A 14,280-nucleotide genomic window follows, 5' to 3' on the forward strand; every position below is an offset into this window, starting at 1 on the left:
GGTTCCTAACTCTTGATTTGTTCTGAGAGTCAATGAGTCATAGGAAACTTTGCCTCGTACACCATACTTGCTCAATAAATTAGCTATAAGCAGTTATTTATCACGTGAGGCTCAGAGCGGGTTAAGACACTGCTCATGATCACATAGTTCCTGGAGGGATGAGAGCATGGTCTTTAGATTTTGTGCCTTAAGTTTTTGTGCTGTCTACAGCCAAGCCATCATCTTCAGACATGATCCACAAGTTGGTCAGCAAAACCCACCATGTTCAAAATCAAGTCATTCCATTGGCTGAGTCATTTGACCACTACAGGCCTCAGTTTCCCTATCTGTTATGAAAGGTCCTTCTGAGACACATGCCCTGCCTCTGGTTTTCCTCTTGGGAAGGAGTTGATGAGGAAGATCTCCCATGGACGCTGGTCCCAGGTTGGTCTCTCAGCAGCTGGAGGGTCTCAGGAGAGCTGGTGTGATGATAGCTGATACTTGAGCAGTAGCCAGGATGAAGGGGTGTTTAGACAAATGCTGCCTGAGGTCCCTTAGTGCAGTCGAGGTAACAGCTAGTCTTCTGGAAGAACTGCTCGGCAAGCTATTCTCACATGAGGGTGACCCCAAATGTGATTCCCCGGGGCTGTCACCACGGGTGACAACTTGGCTGCTCCTCTCCATCTTTGCTCTGGTCTTGGGCCTCTGCTTTTGGCTCTGGAGAGGAAGCCCTGGGAAAGCCAGTGGCCTGTGGGCGAGGGTTCCTTCTTGGTCTCCACCTCTGCCACTTCAGGGAACTTCAGAGGCAGCAGTGTTCACTGTTGATGTCCCTCTCCATGCTCAGTTTTGGCTCAGGTATTCTTATCGTATTTATCAGGACAGCCATTTCTCTGGAGGCTTTTGACAGCTGACATCTCACAGGCTCACATTTCTCCTTCTCCCCTCCTCCCTCCTTCCGTTCCTTGTCGCCTCACTCCCTGTTCCCACATGGACACTTTTGGCATCTAAAGGCGTTTCCTAAACACCAGTTATGCCAGGCTGTGGGACTGAGAGTGTTGCCTGGAGAAGCCCATGGCTTCAGAAAGGCAGATCTGGGAGGCGTCAAGACCCAGAGAGGCTTCAGGGGTGGATAGAACGAGCAGTTCACTGGTTGCAGATGCCAAGCCTCTGGCAGAGTTGCCTCGGGGAACCCTAGGCAACATCAGAGTCTATGCAATTGTGTGTGCATGCTCAGCTTATCCTACCATATCCCTCTCTTACCAGTGTGAGTCAGGAACAAAGGACCACTGAGCCCTGAGAACCAGGGAAGTGCTGGTGGCAGGGGTCAGGGTGACAGGCTAGGGCCATTCTTATAAGAGAAAATGCCTTTCTTCAGTTTGGTTCAGATTTAAAGGTGAGCAATGTCTACAAAGAAGGGGACATTGGGAGGAGATGCCTCATTGATCCTGTGGGTCTCTCTAGGATGGTGCTGTGGGGGAGGGGATTTCCTGGACTTCCAGACTCTATAGTTCTTTTCAGTCAGGCCTCAGGCTTCCACTATTCTGGATCCCTGCAGGCTTCAGCTCCACATTTCACTTACATCATTATGTTTTCCGGACCCTAAGGGACCAAGAAGGATATCTCCATTAGACCCTGGCTCGAGACCTGCTCCTTTCCCTGCCTGGGCTTCCTGTCTCTAGGAATGACACCCCATTTATCTGGTCACCAGGAAACAAACCATGAATGTCCTCAAGGGATCCTCCTTGCTTCCTATCTAAGGCCATCTCCAGTTCCCTGAATTTAGCTGTGTGGTACTCCATCCTCCCTCAGATGAAAGCAACAATCTTTAATGGGAATCCTTACCTCTGCTACCACCTCTGCCTCATAGACTGTTCTATTACCATGAGGAAACACCATGACCAAGGCAACTTATAAAAGAAGGCATTTAGTTGGATGCTTGCTTACATTTTTCAGAGGGTTAGTCTATTATCATTATGGCGAGAACCATGGTGGCAGGCAGGCATGGTGCTGGAGAAGAAAGTAACAGCTTACATCTGATCCTCAAATTACATGCCAAGAGAAATTGAGACTGGACAGGCATGGCTTTTGAAACCTCAAAGCCAACCCTCAGTGACACATCTCCTCCAACAAGGCCATACCTCCTAATCCTTCCCAAACAGTTCCACTAATTGGGGACCAAGCATTCAACATATGAGCCTATGGAGAACATTCTCATTCAAATTGCCACGGTTCCCTCTTATAGCCACAGGACAGTGACTTTTCTGCTACTAGCTCTAACTTGCAACCCTGATCCTCCTGGGAGCTCTGGGGGGCAGGGCATGGCATATACATATTTAATGATCAAATAAAGCCATATGCAAGCCCTCATTTTCAATATGGTTTCACACGGGAGGCCACCTAGGGACTAAGGTGTTCCCTGGACAGGAAACAGATGGAATTGGAAGGGTACTGAGACCAGGTCACCTGCAGGCCAAATGATGGGGCGGCTGAGGCGGGACTCTAGCTGGGAAGGGGTGTAAAGGTGAGACCAGAAAGGAAGTTGGCCACAGACATTTTAAGGCTATAGAACATGGGAGCACTGGAGGTGGCATGGCTGTCTATGGAGACTGGTGCCTGAATCCACTTGTGGGAATTTCTTTTTTCTGCAGGTAGAAGTGGAGGCTGAGGGCTCTGGCCCTGTTTGGCCCTTGGAGGTGGGCTCGGGCTCTGGAGACATTGTGGGCAATGAGGATCTGTTGAGAGTGAGTATGAGAAGTGTGGGGAGCTGGTGTTGGGGACCCAGGAGGGCAGGCTGTGGGGTGAGGCAAACAATGAAAATGGACTGGCCCCTTGGGGATTGTTTCCTGGAGTCTGTGGGGATCATCGTACATTCCCCTTTACATTTTACTCATTTTAGCCAAGGGCGAGTCTGGATTTGCATTGAGATCTTTCTCCTCTCCACCCTACCCTCCACCTTTCCCTGGAAGCTGTTCTTGTCTCTGTCACAGCAAGTTTGCTCATTGGCCTTCCTCTCCACCCGTGGTTCCCACAGTCCTCTTTATCTGTGAAAGAATTGCCTTGGTCCTTTCTCTGTTTTGATAGCATTTCACACTCAGTTTCCAGTGCTCTTGGCCCATTCTTGGTGCCTGTGACATGTCTGGTCTGCCCAAGGCTGGGCTCTCCTGGTCCTCTCTAAATTGCCCTCAAGAGAGTGTGGCTGGTTCTAGATCCATCTTTGGGCCCAACCCTCTCTTCAGCCCTTCCCCTCAGCCTCCCTGCTGCCCCAGATTGATGTTCCACTTAGCTGCCCCTGCCCATTTCCAGGGCTGGAAAGGTCCTGGCGCTCAGTGGCGTGAAAGCCCCAGTGGATCTACAAGGAACAGTCTGGGCTAGTGAAATCTGACAGCCAGCAGGAGGCTGAGGAAACAAGTCCACTTTGGAAAGTGTTTCAGGACGAGGTCAAACACAGGCTGCTTGACTGACCTTACTTACAGTCAATTAGAAAGCAGAATTAACCAGGGCTCCTCTGGGATTCAAGCTAATTGGTTCTTTATCGTATACACCATTTGGGAGAAAGCCTGGTGTGATCTGCTTGGAAAACCTTACATTCAAATGCGAGCTCCCTGCTTTTCAACTATGCGTGTATGAGTCTTTGAGTCATGTTGTCTCATTGAGCCTCAGTTTCTCCCTGTGCAAGGTGAGAACCCCAATTTTCCTACAGGATTGTTGCAAAGATTGGAAAAAAGGTAAAAAAGCATGCTTGGTATATTCACGCTCCCTCATTGCTTCCAACACTGTCTTTCAGGGTCCTCCGGGCCCCCCAGGCCCACCTGGATCACCTGGGATTCCAGGAAAACCAGGAACTGATGTTTTCATGGGACCCCCTGGCTCTCCGGGAGAGGATGGACCTACTGGTGAGCCAGGACCTCCGGTGAGCAACTGAAGCCTCCTCCTTCACCCTGTGGTCATGGGGCTTCCTTTCACATACAGATTATAGACCCCGCACTACCCAATCTGAGTCATTGCTGAGACTCCACGGAGGACTGCCAAGAACATACTGTACACACTGCTTTCCTGATTTACATAGGGGTTGGGGTGCAGGCTCATGCAGGCTTTGGAATCTGCCACAGGATACCAGAGCTAGGCCTGCTGAGGGAAAGCCTTGGAGACCATCTCGTCCTGTCCTGCTCCTGATGTCCTCCTCCTCTGAGGAGATGTGACTCAGACAGAGGCTGCTTGTCTTGGGCACAGGCAGCTAACCCTGTGCTCACCAGTCTCAAGTTCCCTCAACCTTCCCTCCTTCCTAGGTAGGGTTTTGTGTGGGTTTTAGCAGAGATGCTGTGAGCTGATTGTCACTGATATTCCCCAGGGCCCCGAGGGACAGCCTGGACTTGATGGAGCCTCTGGCAAGCCTGGGATGAAAGGAGAGAAGGTATGGGGGGATGGTGTGAGTTCCAGCACAGGGAGCCAACCTGGCCACTCTCTGAGCCCTAACATGAGTTCGTCATCTCTGTTATTCTCTTTGGTCATCTCTATTGGATGTCCCACCCTTGGGTTCACAGTCTGTTTCTCCTTCCCACTCCTGCATGCCTTAGCATCCATGAATGGTGGTGCCACCATCTCCCCTGGGTCTTGTCTTTCCTGGCTCCTTCTGCTCCTTTCTCCTTCCCTGTCACCACTGGCTAGTTGTCGAAGAGTGACTTCCACACCTGTGACCTTTCTGTGCATCTTGACATTCATCTCTTCCTGCCTACCCCGAAGCAATAGGACTCTCATTGATGTCCTCTCCACCCACACACGCCCACACACCTGTGCCTGTCCACCTTCATGTTGCAGGCACTCACTGGCTCCTGGGGAAATGCTGGTGGCACTCTGCTGGGCAAAGGCATGGTGCCCTTCTTTGTTAGCACCAGCTGTCTCCAGAGCACACGGCCCACTGCTCACTGGTACAGCTCTGAGCGACAGGCCAGTTGCTGCATGCTCCTCTCTGCCAGCCTCTAAGCCTCTGCATGTGATATTGGCCTTGTCTGGAATGCCACTTCTTTGTGTCATCAAGGCTCAGTTCAGAGACAGTGACCCTCCTTTATCCTAAGAGTTATGTTGCAAGACTCCCATCCACATATATATACTGTTATTGTCCTTGTACATACATACATATCCATTTAATTTCTAAATTTAAGCATAGTTAAAAAAAATAACTGCAGTAACTAATGATATAATAGAATAATCATAACAATATAACAAAATTGCTAGCATCATTACTCTTCACTTTGGAGCCATTATTAAATAAAATAAAGGTTAATGAATGGGAGAATAATACTGTACTTGATCTGATAATCAAGATGACAGCTAAATTACTTATGGGTGGGTAGTATATAAATGTGGACATGCTAGACCAAGGAATTACGTATATCCTAGGTAGGATAGAGCAGAAAGTTGTGAGGTTTCATTATGCTGTTCAAAATGGTATGTAATCTAAAACTGTGAATTGCTCATTTCTGGAATTTTCCATTTAATAATTCAGCCTATGGCTAACTGGAAAACTGAAACCACAGAGAGTGGAACTGTGGATAAGGTGAGGAGGATACTGAATGTCTTCCTCCTCACTCTTTCATTTGGGCTGGGTATTCGGTTTGGGGTTTGTTGAGACAGGGTCATGCTACACCTAGCCAGGGTTTGCCTCACACTTGTGATCCCTCTGCTGAACATTTAGTGCTAGGATTATAGATGTTCCATCATGCCTGACTTCTCTCAACTCTTCCAGCACCCTTCCTTCTTCCTCTTTCTGTGACACAGGGTTAATGTCGCTGCGAACCTTCTTAGCCATCAACACAGGAGATGCTAGCCTTCCAGTGTACCCTGCATCCTATCCTGCCATAGAGCGGGAATAGCCTTCCAACCTAGCACAGGCCTCTATTAGCCTTTTATGAATAAGTGAACTATTCTTCAAACACCATTTTAAGCTACTATTTCTAGTGAGCCTGTCTTCAGCCTTTCTTGGCAGCTTTGTCTTTCTATTGTCCATGCTGGTGCTCTTGGGAGAAGGCAATTCCTGCCCTTGCAGCCTTCCCAGCCAGAATGAAGGCAAGTCTCTTTCTGCAAAGAGAGATAATAAATAAAGACAAGTCACTCTGCACTAGTGATGTGCTAATAGGGTGGACAAGGGTTCAAGGAACCCATTGGATAGGAGGCTAGGCCAGTGCATCACTTCTATGAACATGTTTGAAATGCTTCCTGCTAGGACACCATGGCCGCTGAATCAAGTTCCAGTTTCCATCAGCTTAACGGAAAGAGTAACCTGATTTTTGTTGCAAATGAATTTCTCAGAAAAAGAAACAACTGTGAAATTTTAGGAAACTTACCTTATACAAACCAACAGTTTCATAAGAAATCTAGGTCTGCAGGAAGCACCACCAACCCACACTTACCTTGCCAGCACCTCCGAAGCAGTGGCTGAGCCTCCCACACTGTCTGCCTGAAGACACCCATGTGCTGCTTCTGCTGCCCCTGGGCCTGCAGCTGGCTCATAGGGCAGCAGGGAGTAAGAGCAACCCTGCCCTGGACAACTGCTGGACCTCAGCTTTGCCAGCTTAGCCCTGGGATTTGTTAAGAGGCCCAGCGTTGTGCAGGTACATGGCCTGCTTTGGGTTAAGCAAAAGCAGATTCTAAAAGGACCTGCACATTTGCATTTGGAGAGTTGAAGGGGAACCAGACAGTCGGAAATGAGTGTCTTGGGCCTTTATGAGAATTAGGTCCAGTGATATGTTTACTGACTTCTGCCAGTGTCTATCTTTGACCCACAAAGCTTCATTGATAAGGCCTAGGCAGCACCTACCGTGGCTGGATAGACTGAGCTGTAGGAAGTCTTTTCTCATACTATCAGCCAGGCACACAGAACAGCCCAGGCAACTATCAAAACAATTGTGTGTGTGTGTGTGTGTGTGTGTGTGTGTGTGTGTGTGTGTGTGTGTGTGTTTTGTTGTTGTTGTTGTTGTGGTTGTGAGACAGGGTCTCATGCAACCCAGGTTGATCTCAAACTCTATAAGAGCCGAGGATAACCTTGAACTCTAATACTGCTGTCTCTCCCTCACAAATGCTGGAATTACACATGTGCACTACCATGCCTAGCTCAAAATGAGCTTCCCCTCCCCCTACACGTAGTTAATAAGACTTGATTTACTTGTCTGGGAAATTTGATACACTTATATATAAAACCATCCTTATCAAACATGAACCTGTCATCAAAGTGTGGATGATCACTAAGAATGTATCTGGTAGATTATTTATGATGTTTAGTATAAATAGAAGTATCTTTTATTTTCCCTACATTAAGTTGAACTGACATCTCTATCCCAGGAAGAAGGAGGTGGAAGTGGCCTATTTTCCCAGCTGCAAAGCACATATGATAAGGAAGTTGGGTAGAGAGCAGGGTCCTCAAACATTGCTCCATTATACACCGTAGCTTCTGCATCCAGCTTTGCAATGACTGAGGACATAGTCCTCAGGATCCAGGGCCTTCATGTCATTCATCAGCCTTGGAAGGTTCTGAGGCACCCACACAGGAGAGAGCCTGTACTCTGAAGTTTTCTCAACTACCCAGAATTGCTGGAGAACCTTGAGCTACCTAGAACTGTCTTTGAGTAGACTCAATGGGCTTGAGATTTCCCTGTAGATCCAGCTTCTGTCCTTCTGTAAGTTAGAAGAGAAATTTGATGACATCATCGCCACTGTCTCTTTCTCTTAGCAATCCCAATCTGATTCGGAACGTGGTTCATGTAATAACAGGAGGGCACTCTTGAAGACTCTGAGCATCAAGCTGCTTTTGCCCAGAATCCAGAAACCAGCTGTTTGAGGTCCAGCCCATCACAACATTGGCTTGGCTTCTCATGTTTCCTCTTTCATTATCAGCTGGCTTTGGCACAATGTTTGCATGACAGGCTTCCATAAAACCAAAGAGACTGCAGTCTGTAGGGGCTGCTGAGCTGAAATGATAGTTCATACTAACCCCGTGAGCAAACTCAGCAGATAACACTGAAAAAAGAAAAAAAGAAAAAAAAAAGGCCATGGATTGTATCTGCTTGTTTTTTTCTTTGTTCCTGTATACTATTAAGGACATCTCATAATGCCCTTGATAACTCAGTTTATCACCAGCCAAAATTTCCAATGAATTGTGTTAGCCTCCTTATTGCTGTGACAAAATACCTGAGAAAAAGTGGAAGATTTGCTTTGGTTTTCAGGTTTAGAGATTCAGTTCATTGTTGTGGGAATCTGTAGTGGAGCAGGGGTCAGAGGTTCAGGCCATCATGGTGGAAGCCCATGGTGGATCAGGGGTCAGAGGCTCAGGCCGTCACCATGGGAGTCCAGAGATAGGGCAGTGCAGAGCAGCTCCTGTTGGCCAGAACACAGTACATGCCTGAGCTAGGAGCTCTCATTTTTCCACTCCTGTGCCGTCTGAACTCCCTGTCTATGGGACATGCCACTCAGACTCAAGGTGGAGTCCCCATCCTTATTTAATCCTCTCTGGAAACACCATTACAGACATGCCCAGATGTGTCCTTTGCCGATCTCGACACTCTCAGGCCAGTCAAGCCGACAGTCAAGATTTATCATCACAAGTTCTAAACTACAGGCCAGGCACAGTAGTGCACACCTTTAATCCTGGTGCTGTGGAGGAAGAAGCAGGAGGATCTCTAAGAGTGGGAGGTCTGCATAGTGAGTTCCAGGCCAGCCAGGCCAGCATAGTAAGACCTTATTCTCAAAGGCCAAAAAATTTTTTTTTAATTCTAAACTATGATCTTGTGACATGGAACACTGGGGTGACTCATTCTGCTGTAGGAATGAGTGTCTACAATCCTCACTCATAACCACACGGCTCTACTAGTTGGAATCCCAAGAAAGTACCTAGACTCAATGCACATAAATCCCTTCCAGCTAAGGAGTGACCTGTGCTACTGTCTCATTTTGGAAGTAAAGTTTATTTCCTGAACTCTTTATCAGATTCTCAGTTTTCACCCTACTCATTCATGAAAGTCCTAATAGATTAGACCCTCCCGTCCCCTTCCCATCTTCTAGTTAATCTGCTTGTGTTCCAAACTGCTGGCCCCCATACCTGTGAGCACATGGACTGGACCTAAGTCCTACCTTCTCAGCATGTTCAAGCTGCCTAAAATAATCAGAGAGAAAGATTAGGAACTAAGATGCCTTCTGGAACTTCCTCTTGATCTGCTACAAGATGCATTTGGCTTAAGCAAACTTGGGGAAGCAATGGGAAGCAATGCAGCTTTCCATTTCATCATAATAACCCTCTTGAGCAGAATCAGTTGGAAGCACAGCTGAATGCTTTCAGAGATGGGGCAACTTTTTTTTTTTATTAAGAACTTTTTTATTCATTTTGTATACCAAACACAGATCCCTTTCTCTTACTTCCTCCCACCCCCCAGCTTCCCCCCCACACCTGCCACAACCCATCCCCCATTCCCTCCTCTGACACGGTAAGGCCTCCCATGGCAAGTCAGCAGAGCCTGGTACATTCAGTTGAGGTAGTTCCAAGTCCCTCCCCCTGCATCAAGGCTGTGTAAGGTGTCCCACCGTAGGTAATGGGCACTAAAAAGCTGCCCATGGACCTTCTAGGCTTCCAAGCCCGCCCTCTCTTTGTTCCTGAAAATAACTCTCATTGTTCTTGTACTAAGACACCCACAGGTGCTCCTTGACAGGACTGTGCCTAGAAGGTGAGGGGAACTGGTTGGTGTTGGATGGCTGTCCTGATGTAGAAACTCAACCTGTCTCCCTGTCAGAGGCTCCTGGGGCACCCCTGTTTCTTGCTTCTTCCAGGGTCACCCCTCCTCCTGCTTCCTTCTGGCCTGCCTCCTGCTCTTATGTTCTCCACCACCAGGCAGGGCATTTCGGTCTCTGCGGTTCCTTGTCAGCTGTCAGCTGACATTCCTATTTATTTCAGGCCAGGTGACTCCCATCTTATCTGAGAATGGGTATTATATACTCACCACCCATCCAATGGGCAATGTAGGTTATTCTCATGGATCTAGCCCAGGAAAGGCGCAAGGAGAGATGCAGTCTTCGGTGGTGGACATGTCATAATCAGTGTCACAGTTTCTGTGTGGCCATGTGATAGCTGGGCTGTCTCCTGCAGGAGAACAGTCTTATTCAGGCCCACAGCTTCAGAGGTTCAGGCCTAGCTGCACAGCTCCATTGTCTGTGTCTGGGCCATGGCGAGGCAGTATCATGGCCGCAAGATGACAGACATAGCAGAACAAACTTGAGAACTCTCTTGGCAGCAGAGAGAGAGGTGGTGGTGTGGATGCTGTGCTAGCTGGCTCCCTGGTTCTTCCAACTTGGCCCAGCCTATGGAATGGTGATACCCACATTCAGGGCAGATCTCCACCTCTTAGGTAATGCTCTCTGGAGACTCCCTCACAGACATGCACAGAAGTGTGCTTTACAAGTCTTCAAGGTGCTTCTCAACCCAACTAAGTGGATAATCAAAATTGACCATTGCCCCTTCCCTTGGTTTAAAGTTGGAAGCACCCCTTACCTCTGTCATGGTAGAGGTTTCCTGGGATGAGGGCAGCTGCCTCAGTGTGAGTCTCCAAGAGAATACTTTGATCTCTCCTGGTTCATGCCCAACTGCTTTAGTCTAACCTCAGGAGGGGGGTTAATTGTTGAGGAATGGGTTTTCCCATGTTTGGGCCTGATGTGTTCAGTAGACCGTTTCCTATGGTGACATGCTCAGCTTGGAGACACCAGCCGAACCCAGATAGAACAATCCTGTTGTCGTGTCCTGCTATTGGCTTGTCTATAATTCTGCATTTCCCTCTGAGCACGCCTCATGTGGCACCTCCTAATTGGCCCCTGTGCTCATGTGTTTCAGGGAGCAAGAGGACCTAATGGCTCCATTGGCGAGAAGGTAATTGAGAACAGCTTTTCCTTCCCTCCTCTTTCCTTTGCTACTGGTGTACCCCTGGGCCAGCAGAGTGAACCCATTAATGTCACAGAGCAAAGAGAAGCACTCCTCAGAGAGGTGGCTCAGGGAAGATAGACCAGCTGGGACAGTGGGGAGGATGCCCCTGCAATGATCCCCCTTCCTCACCCCTCTAGTGAGCACCTTGGCCAAGGGAAATGTCAATTAGTGAGACAGCTGTTCTGTGCCATCAAGCAGTGCCCATCAGAGAATTTCTCAACTTAATTAGCTTCGAGGAGTCATTTTCTTACTCAGGTGCACATGCTCTCCTTCCATGGGGGAATTGCAGCTGGTAACTATCCTGTATTCTTCCTTACAGGGAGACCCTGGCAACCGAGGCTTACCAGGGCCCCCAGGAAAAAATGGACAAGTTGGCACTCCTGGGGTCATGGGACCACCAGGGCCTCCAGGACCCCCTGGGCCCCCAGGTCCTGGGTGTACAACAGAACTGGGATTCGAGGTACTTTCGCCCTTTCTGTGGCTGAAGAGTGATGGTTAGTAAGGACCATTGGAAGGCAAGGCACACTGGGTACTGACCCCAGGGTGGAGGTTTTGCTGAGTCCCCTGTGAGCCCACAGTCCCAAGCATTCCCCCTGGCACAAGCAGGTACTTGGCAGTGATCTCTGAAATCCTTGCTTCTGCTTCTTCTCCAGGACATTGAAGGTTCGGGGAGCACCCAGCTGCTGAGCAAACCCAGAATCTCAGGGCCCTCCTCTCCAAGTGTAGGTAGACTTTTATGAACTCTTTTATGAATGCTGCTGTCCTGCTCGCATACCTGAGTGAGGAGGCTGTGGGGCCACCCTGGCCTTTCTCTTTTCAATGATTCACACTTGCTATGCCTCCAGGCCTGAGCTGTGCTGCCTGTAAGGTGCTCATTGAAGGCTGTAAAGTGCCCATCACAGGGTTGGAGATGTGTAGCCTGTAAGGTGCTTATCACAGGGTCTGAGCTGTGCAGCCTGTAAAGGTACTCATTGCTGGCCCCAAACTGTGGTGGGTGATGTGCAGTCTGTAAGGTGCTCATTGAAGCCTGTAAGGTGCCCATCACAGGGTTGGAGATGTGTAGCCTGTAAAGGTGCTCATCACAGGCTTGAGCTGGGAAGCCTGTAAGGAACTCATTGCAGGCTCTTTCTCCAGGGGCCACATAGAAGCTTTATACAGACTCAGGTAGGGAAACTTGATAGTCCTCTTTGTCCCCACTGGCCAGTTCCTCACTACTGAGCATCTCTGCTTCAAGGCTTCCCATCACCATGTTAGAGTCACTTTGCCCCTTTAAAAACAAAACAAAACACCCTGTGTTCCCAGCAGGTTCCCTGCCTGCTCCCTCATCCCCAGAAGGCACTGCCTTTGTCCTACATGGTGTGCCTGAATGAAAACGCTCCACTGGATCTTATGATCTCTGTCACATGAAACCCAGAGCCAAGTGCCCAAGGAGTCACTTCTGGCACAGAAAACAGAGCTTCCTGTACACACAGGATCTGAGGGCAGAGTCAGGGGACACTTGCATGCTGGGAGAGGGCCTCTGAGGCTTGCCCTCTGTGAGTACTTCTCTTCTGACCCTGGAAGGGGAATGTCCCCCTCACCTTTTGAGCCTATCACCTGGGACAGCATCGACTGCAGGGCTTAGGAGAGATGACGAGATGCCAAGTAGACAGAACGTGCCAGAGGACAGGGGAAAACCAAAGACTGTCTCTTCATCTGTTTGGTTATTTTTGTCAGGGCCCCAAAGGAGAAAAGGGAGAGCAAGGACCCAAGGTAAGTTAGGCCATCTGAGGTGGGGTCTTTCCAGAAGCTTCATTATCCATGGCTGGGAGTTTTGTTCTTACTCCCCTCTGCTGTGCCTAGGGCGAACGGGGAATGGACGGGACGAGCACTGTGGGCCCCCCTGGGCCCAGGGGGCCACCTGGGCGTGTCGAGGTCCTGTCCAGTGTGAGTATCATCCAGCCTGGCGCTTGGCCACATGCTTTCTGCTTTGCTAAAGGGGACGGCAGGTCACCTGACCCTTCAGGATTACAGGGCTGGTGGCTATGCAGAGTGTCAGAGCCTGCACCTGCCAACATGCCCACCTATCTGTCCCTACCCCCTCCATGCCACTGCTCACCTACATAGCACCTGCAGAGTCCGCTCTTCTGCTTGGCAGGATCAGGGGTCAGACAGCAGCCGAGAAAGTACTAGAGTTTTGAGGAAGCCCCAAATATGTTCTGAGGCTAGTTGAGAAGGAAAGCCAAAGCCGGAGACACAAGCCTGAGATCACTTGCTCACTGCCTGCAAAGGGCGTGCTAACGGCCTCCACCCTGTGGGAGAGCTGCAGATGCCTGCTCACTGTTGGCAGAGGGTGTGCTGAGGTTGACAGCCTCCACCCTGTGGGAGAGCCATACATGCCTGCTCACTAACTCCAGAGTGAGACAAGAGAGAAGGATAGTGCTGAGCATGCCCCAAACTGCCATCAGGAAGCATCGACCATCTTTCAGGATGGGAGTAAAGAGACCAAGAGAAGCCAGGGTTGTACCCCTGAGGGCCAGTTCTTGTCAGGGAAGTATCTTCAGATGGCTCTTTGGCAATTTGTTTACAAAAAACAAAAACAAACAACAACAACAACAACAAAAACCAAACTATTAATAGACAGATTCCAAAATTTCACTTGGAAAGCTCTCCACGTGGATGAACAAAGCAAGCCTCTCTCCACACTGACCTCCATTCCCAGAGAAGTAGTAACCTGTGGTTTTAATGTCATTAATCCATATCACAAAACAAAGGCTTGGTGACATGCCTGTCCTCCTACATGTTCCTTGTCCTCTGCCTGTCCCCACCTGAGTGTCATTTAAATCTCTGTCTAGCTGGGCGGTGGTGGCGCACGCCTGTAATCCCAGCACTCGGGAGGCAGATGCAGGCAGATCTCTGTGAGTTCGAGGCCAGCCTGGTCTACAGAGTGAGTTCCAGGAAAGGCACAAAGCTACACAGCGAAACCCTGTCTCGGAAAACAAAACAACAACAACAAAAACAAACAAACAAACAAAAATCTCTGTCTATCCCTAACACTCTGATGCAAAAACTTTTGCACACACACTCTGCACCAGGCCCAGGGCTTAAAGGTGACTAAGAAACACACACTCCTAAGAAACACACACTCCTTGCAGTTAAGAGGATGACTTGGGAGAATGTGACCCACAGGCCAGAGACCAAAGAGAGTTGGAACAGGGGAGGAAAGTGGGTTTGAGATATGAGAAATCAAGGAGGGCTTTCTGGAGGGAGTATCTTTGGGCAGGGTCTAGACAAGGAGGAGGGTTTTCCTGAGCAGGCACGAGGCTAGGACTCTCAGTGACTCTGGTGCCCTGGTGGCAGTGGTACCT

General features: G+C 49.1%; 1 protein-coding gene across 1 annotated transcript in view; it reads left to right on the forward strand.

Annotated features, from left to right (window-relative positions):
• The window catches only part of Col15a1 (collagen type XV alpha 1 chain), a 104,916-nt gene that overhangs the window by 57,882 nt on the left and 32,754 nt on the right, over positions 1-14,280 (forward strand). The window contains exons 12-19 of the mRNA XM_036179736.1: positions 2,628-2,720; positions 3,764-3,889; positions 4,328-4,390; positions 10,844-10,879; positions 11,253-11,393; positions 11,587-11,655; positions 12,650-12,685; positions 12,776-12,859. Of these exons, the coding sequence (XP_036035629.1) occupies positions 2,628-2,720; positions 3,764-3,889; positions 4,328-4,390; positions 10,844-10,879; positions 11,253-11,393; positions 11,587-11,655; positions 12,650-12,685; positions 12,776-12,859 (648 nt within the window). The remainder of the gene's footprint in view (positions 1-2,627; positions 2,721-3,763; positions 3,890-4,327; positions 4,391-10,843; positions 10,880-11,252; positions 11,394-11,586; positions 11,656-12,649; positions 12,686-12,775; positions 12,860-14,280) is intronic.

Source organism: Onychomys torridus, chromosome 2, assembly GCF_903995425.1.
Source record: "Onychomys torridus chromosome 2, mOncTor1.1, whole genome shotgun sequence".
Taxonomy (NCBI): Eukaryota; Metazoa; Chordata; class Mammalia; order Rodentia; family Cricetidae; genus Onychomys; species Onychomys torridus.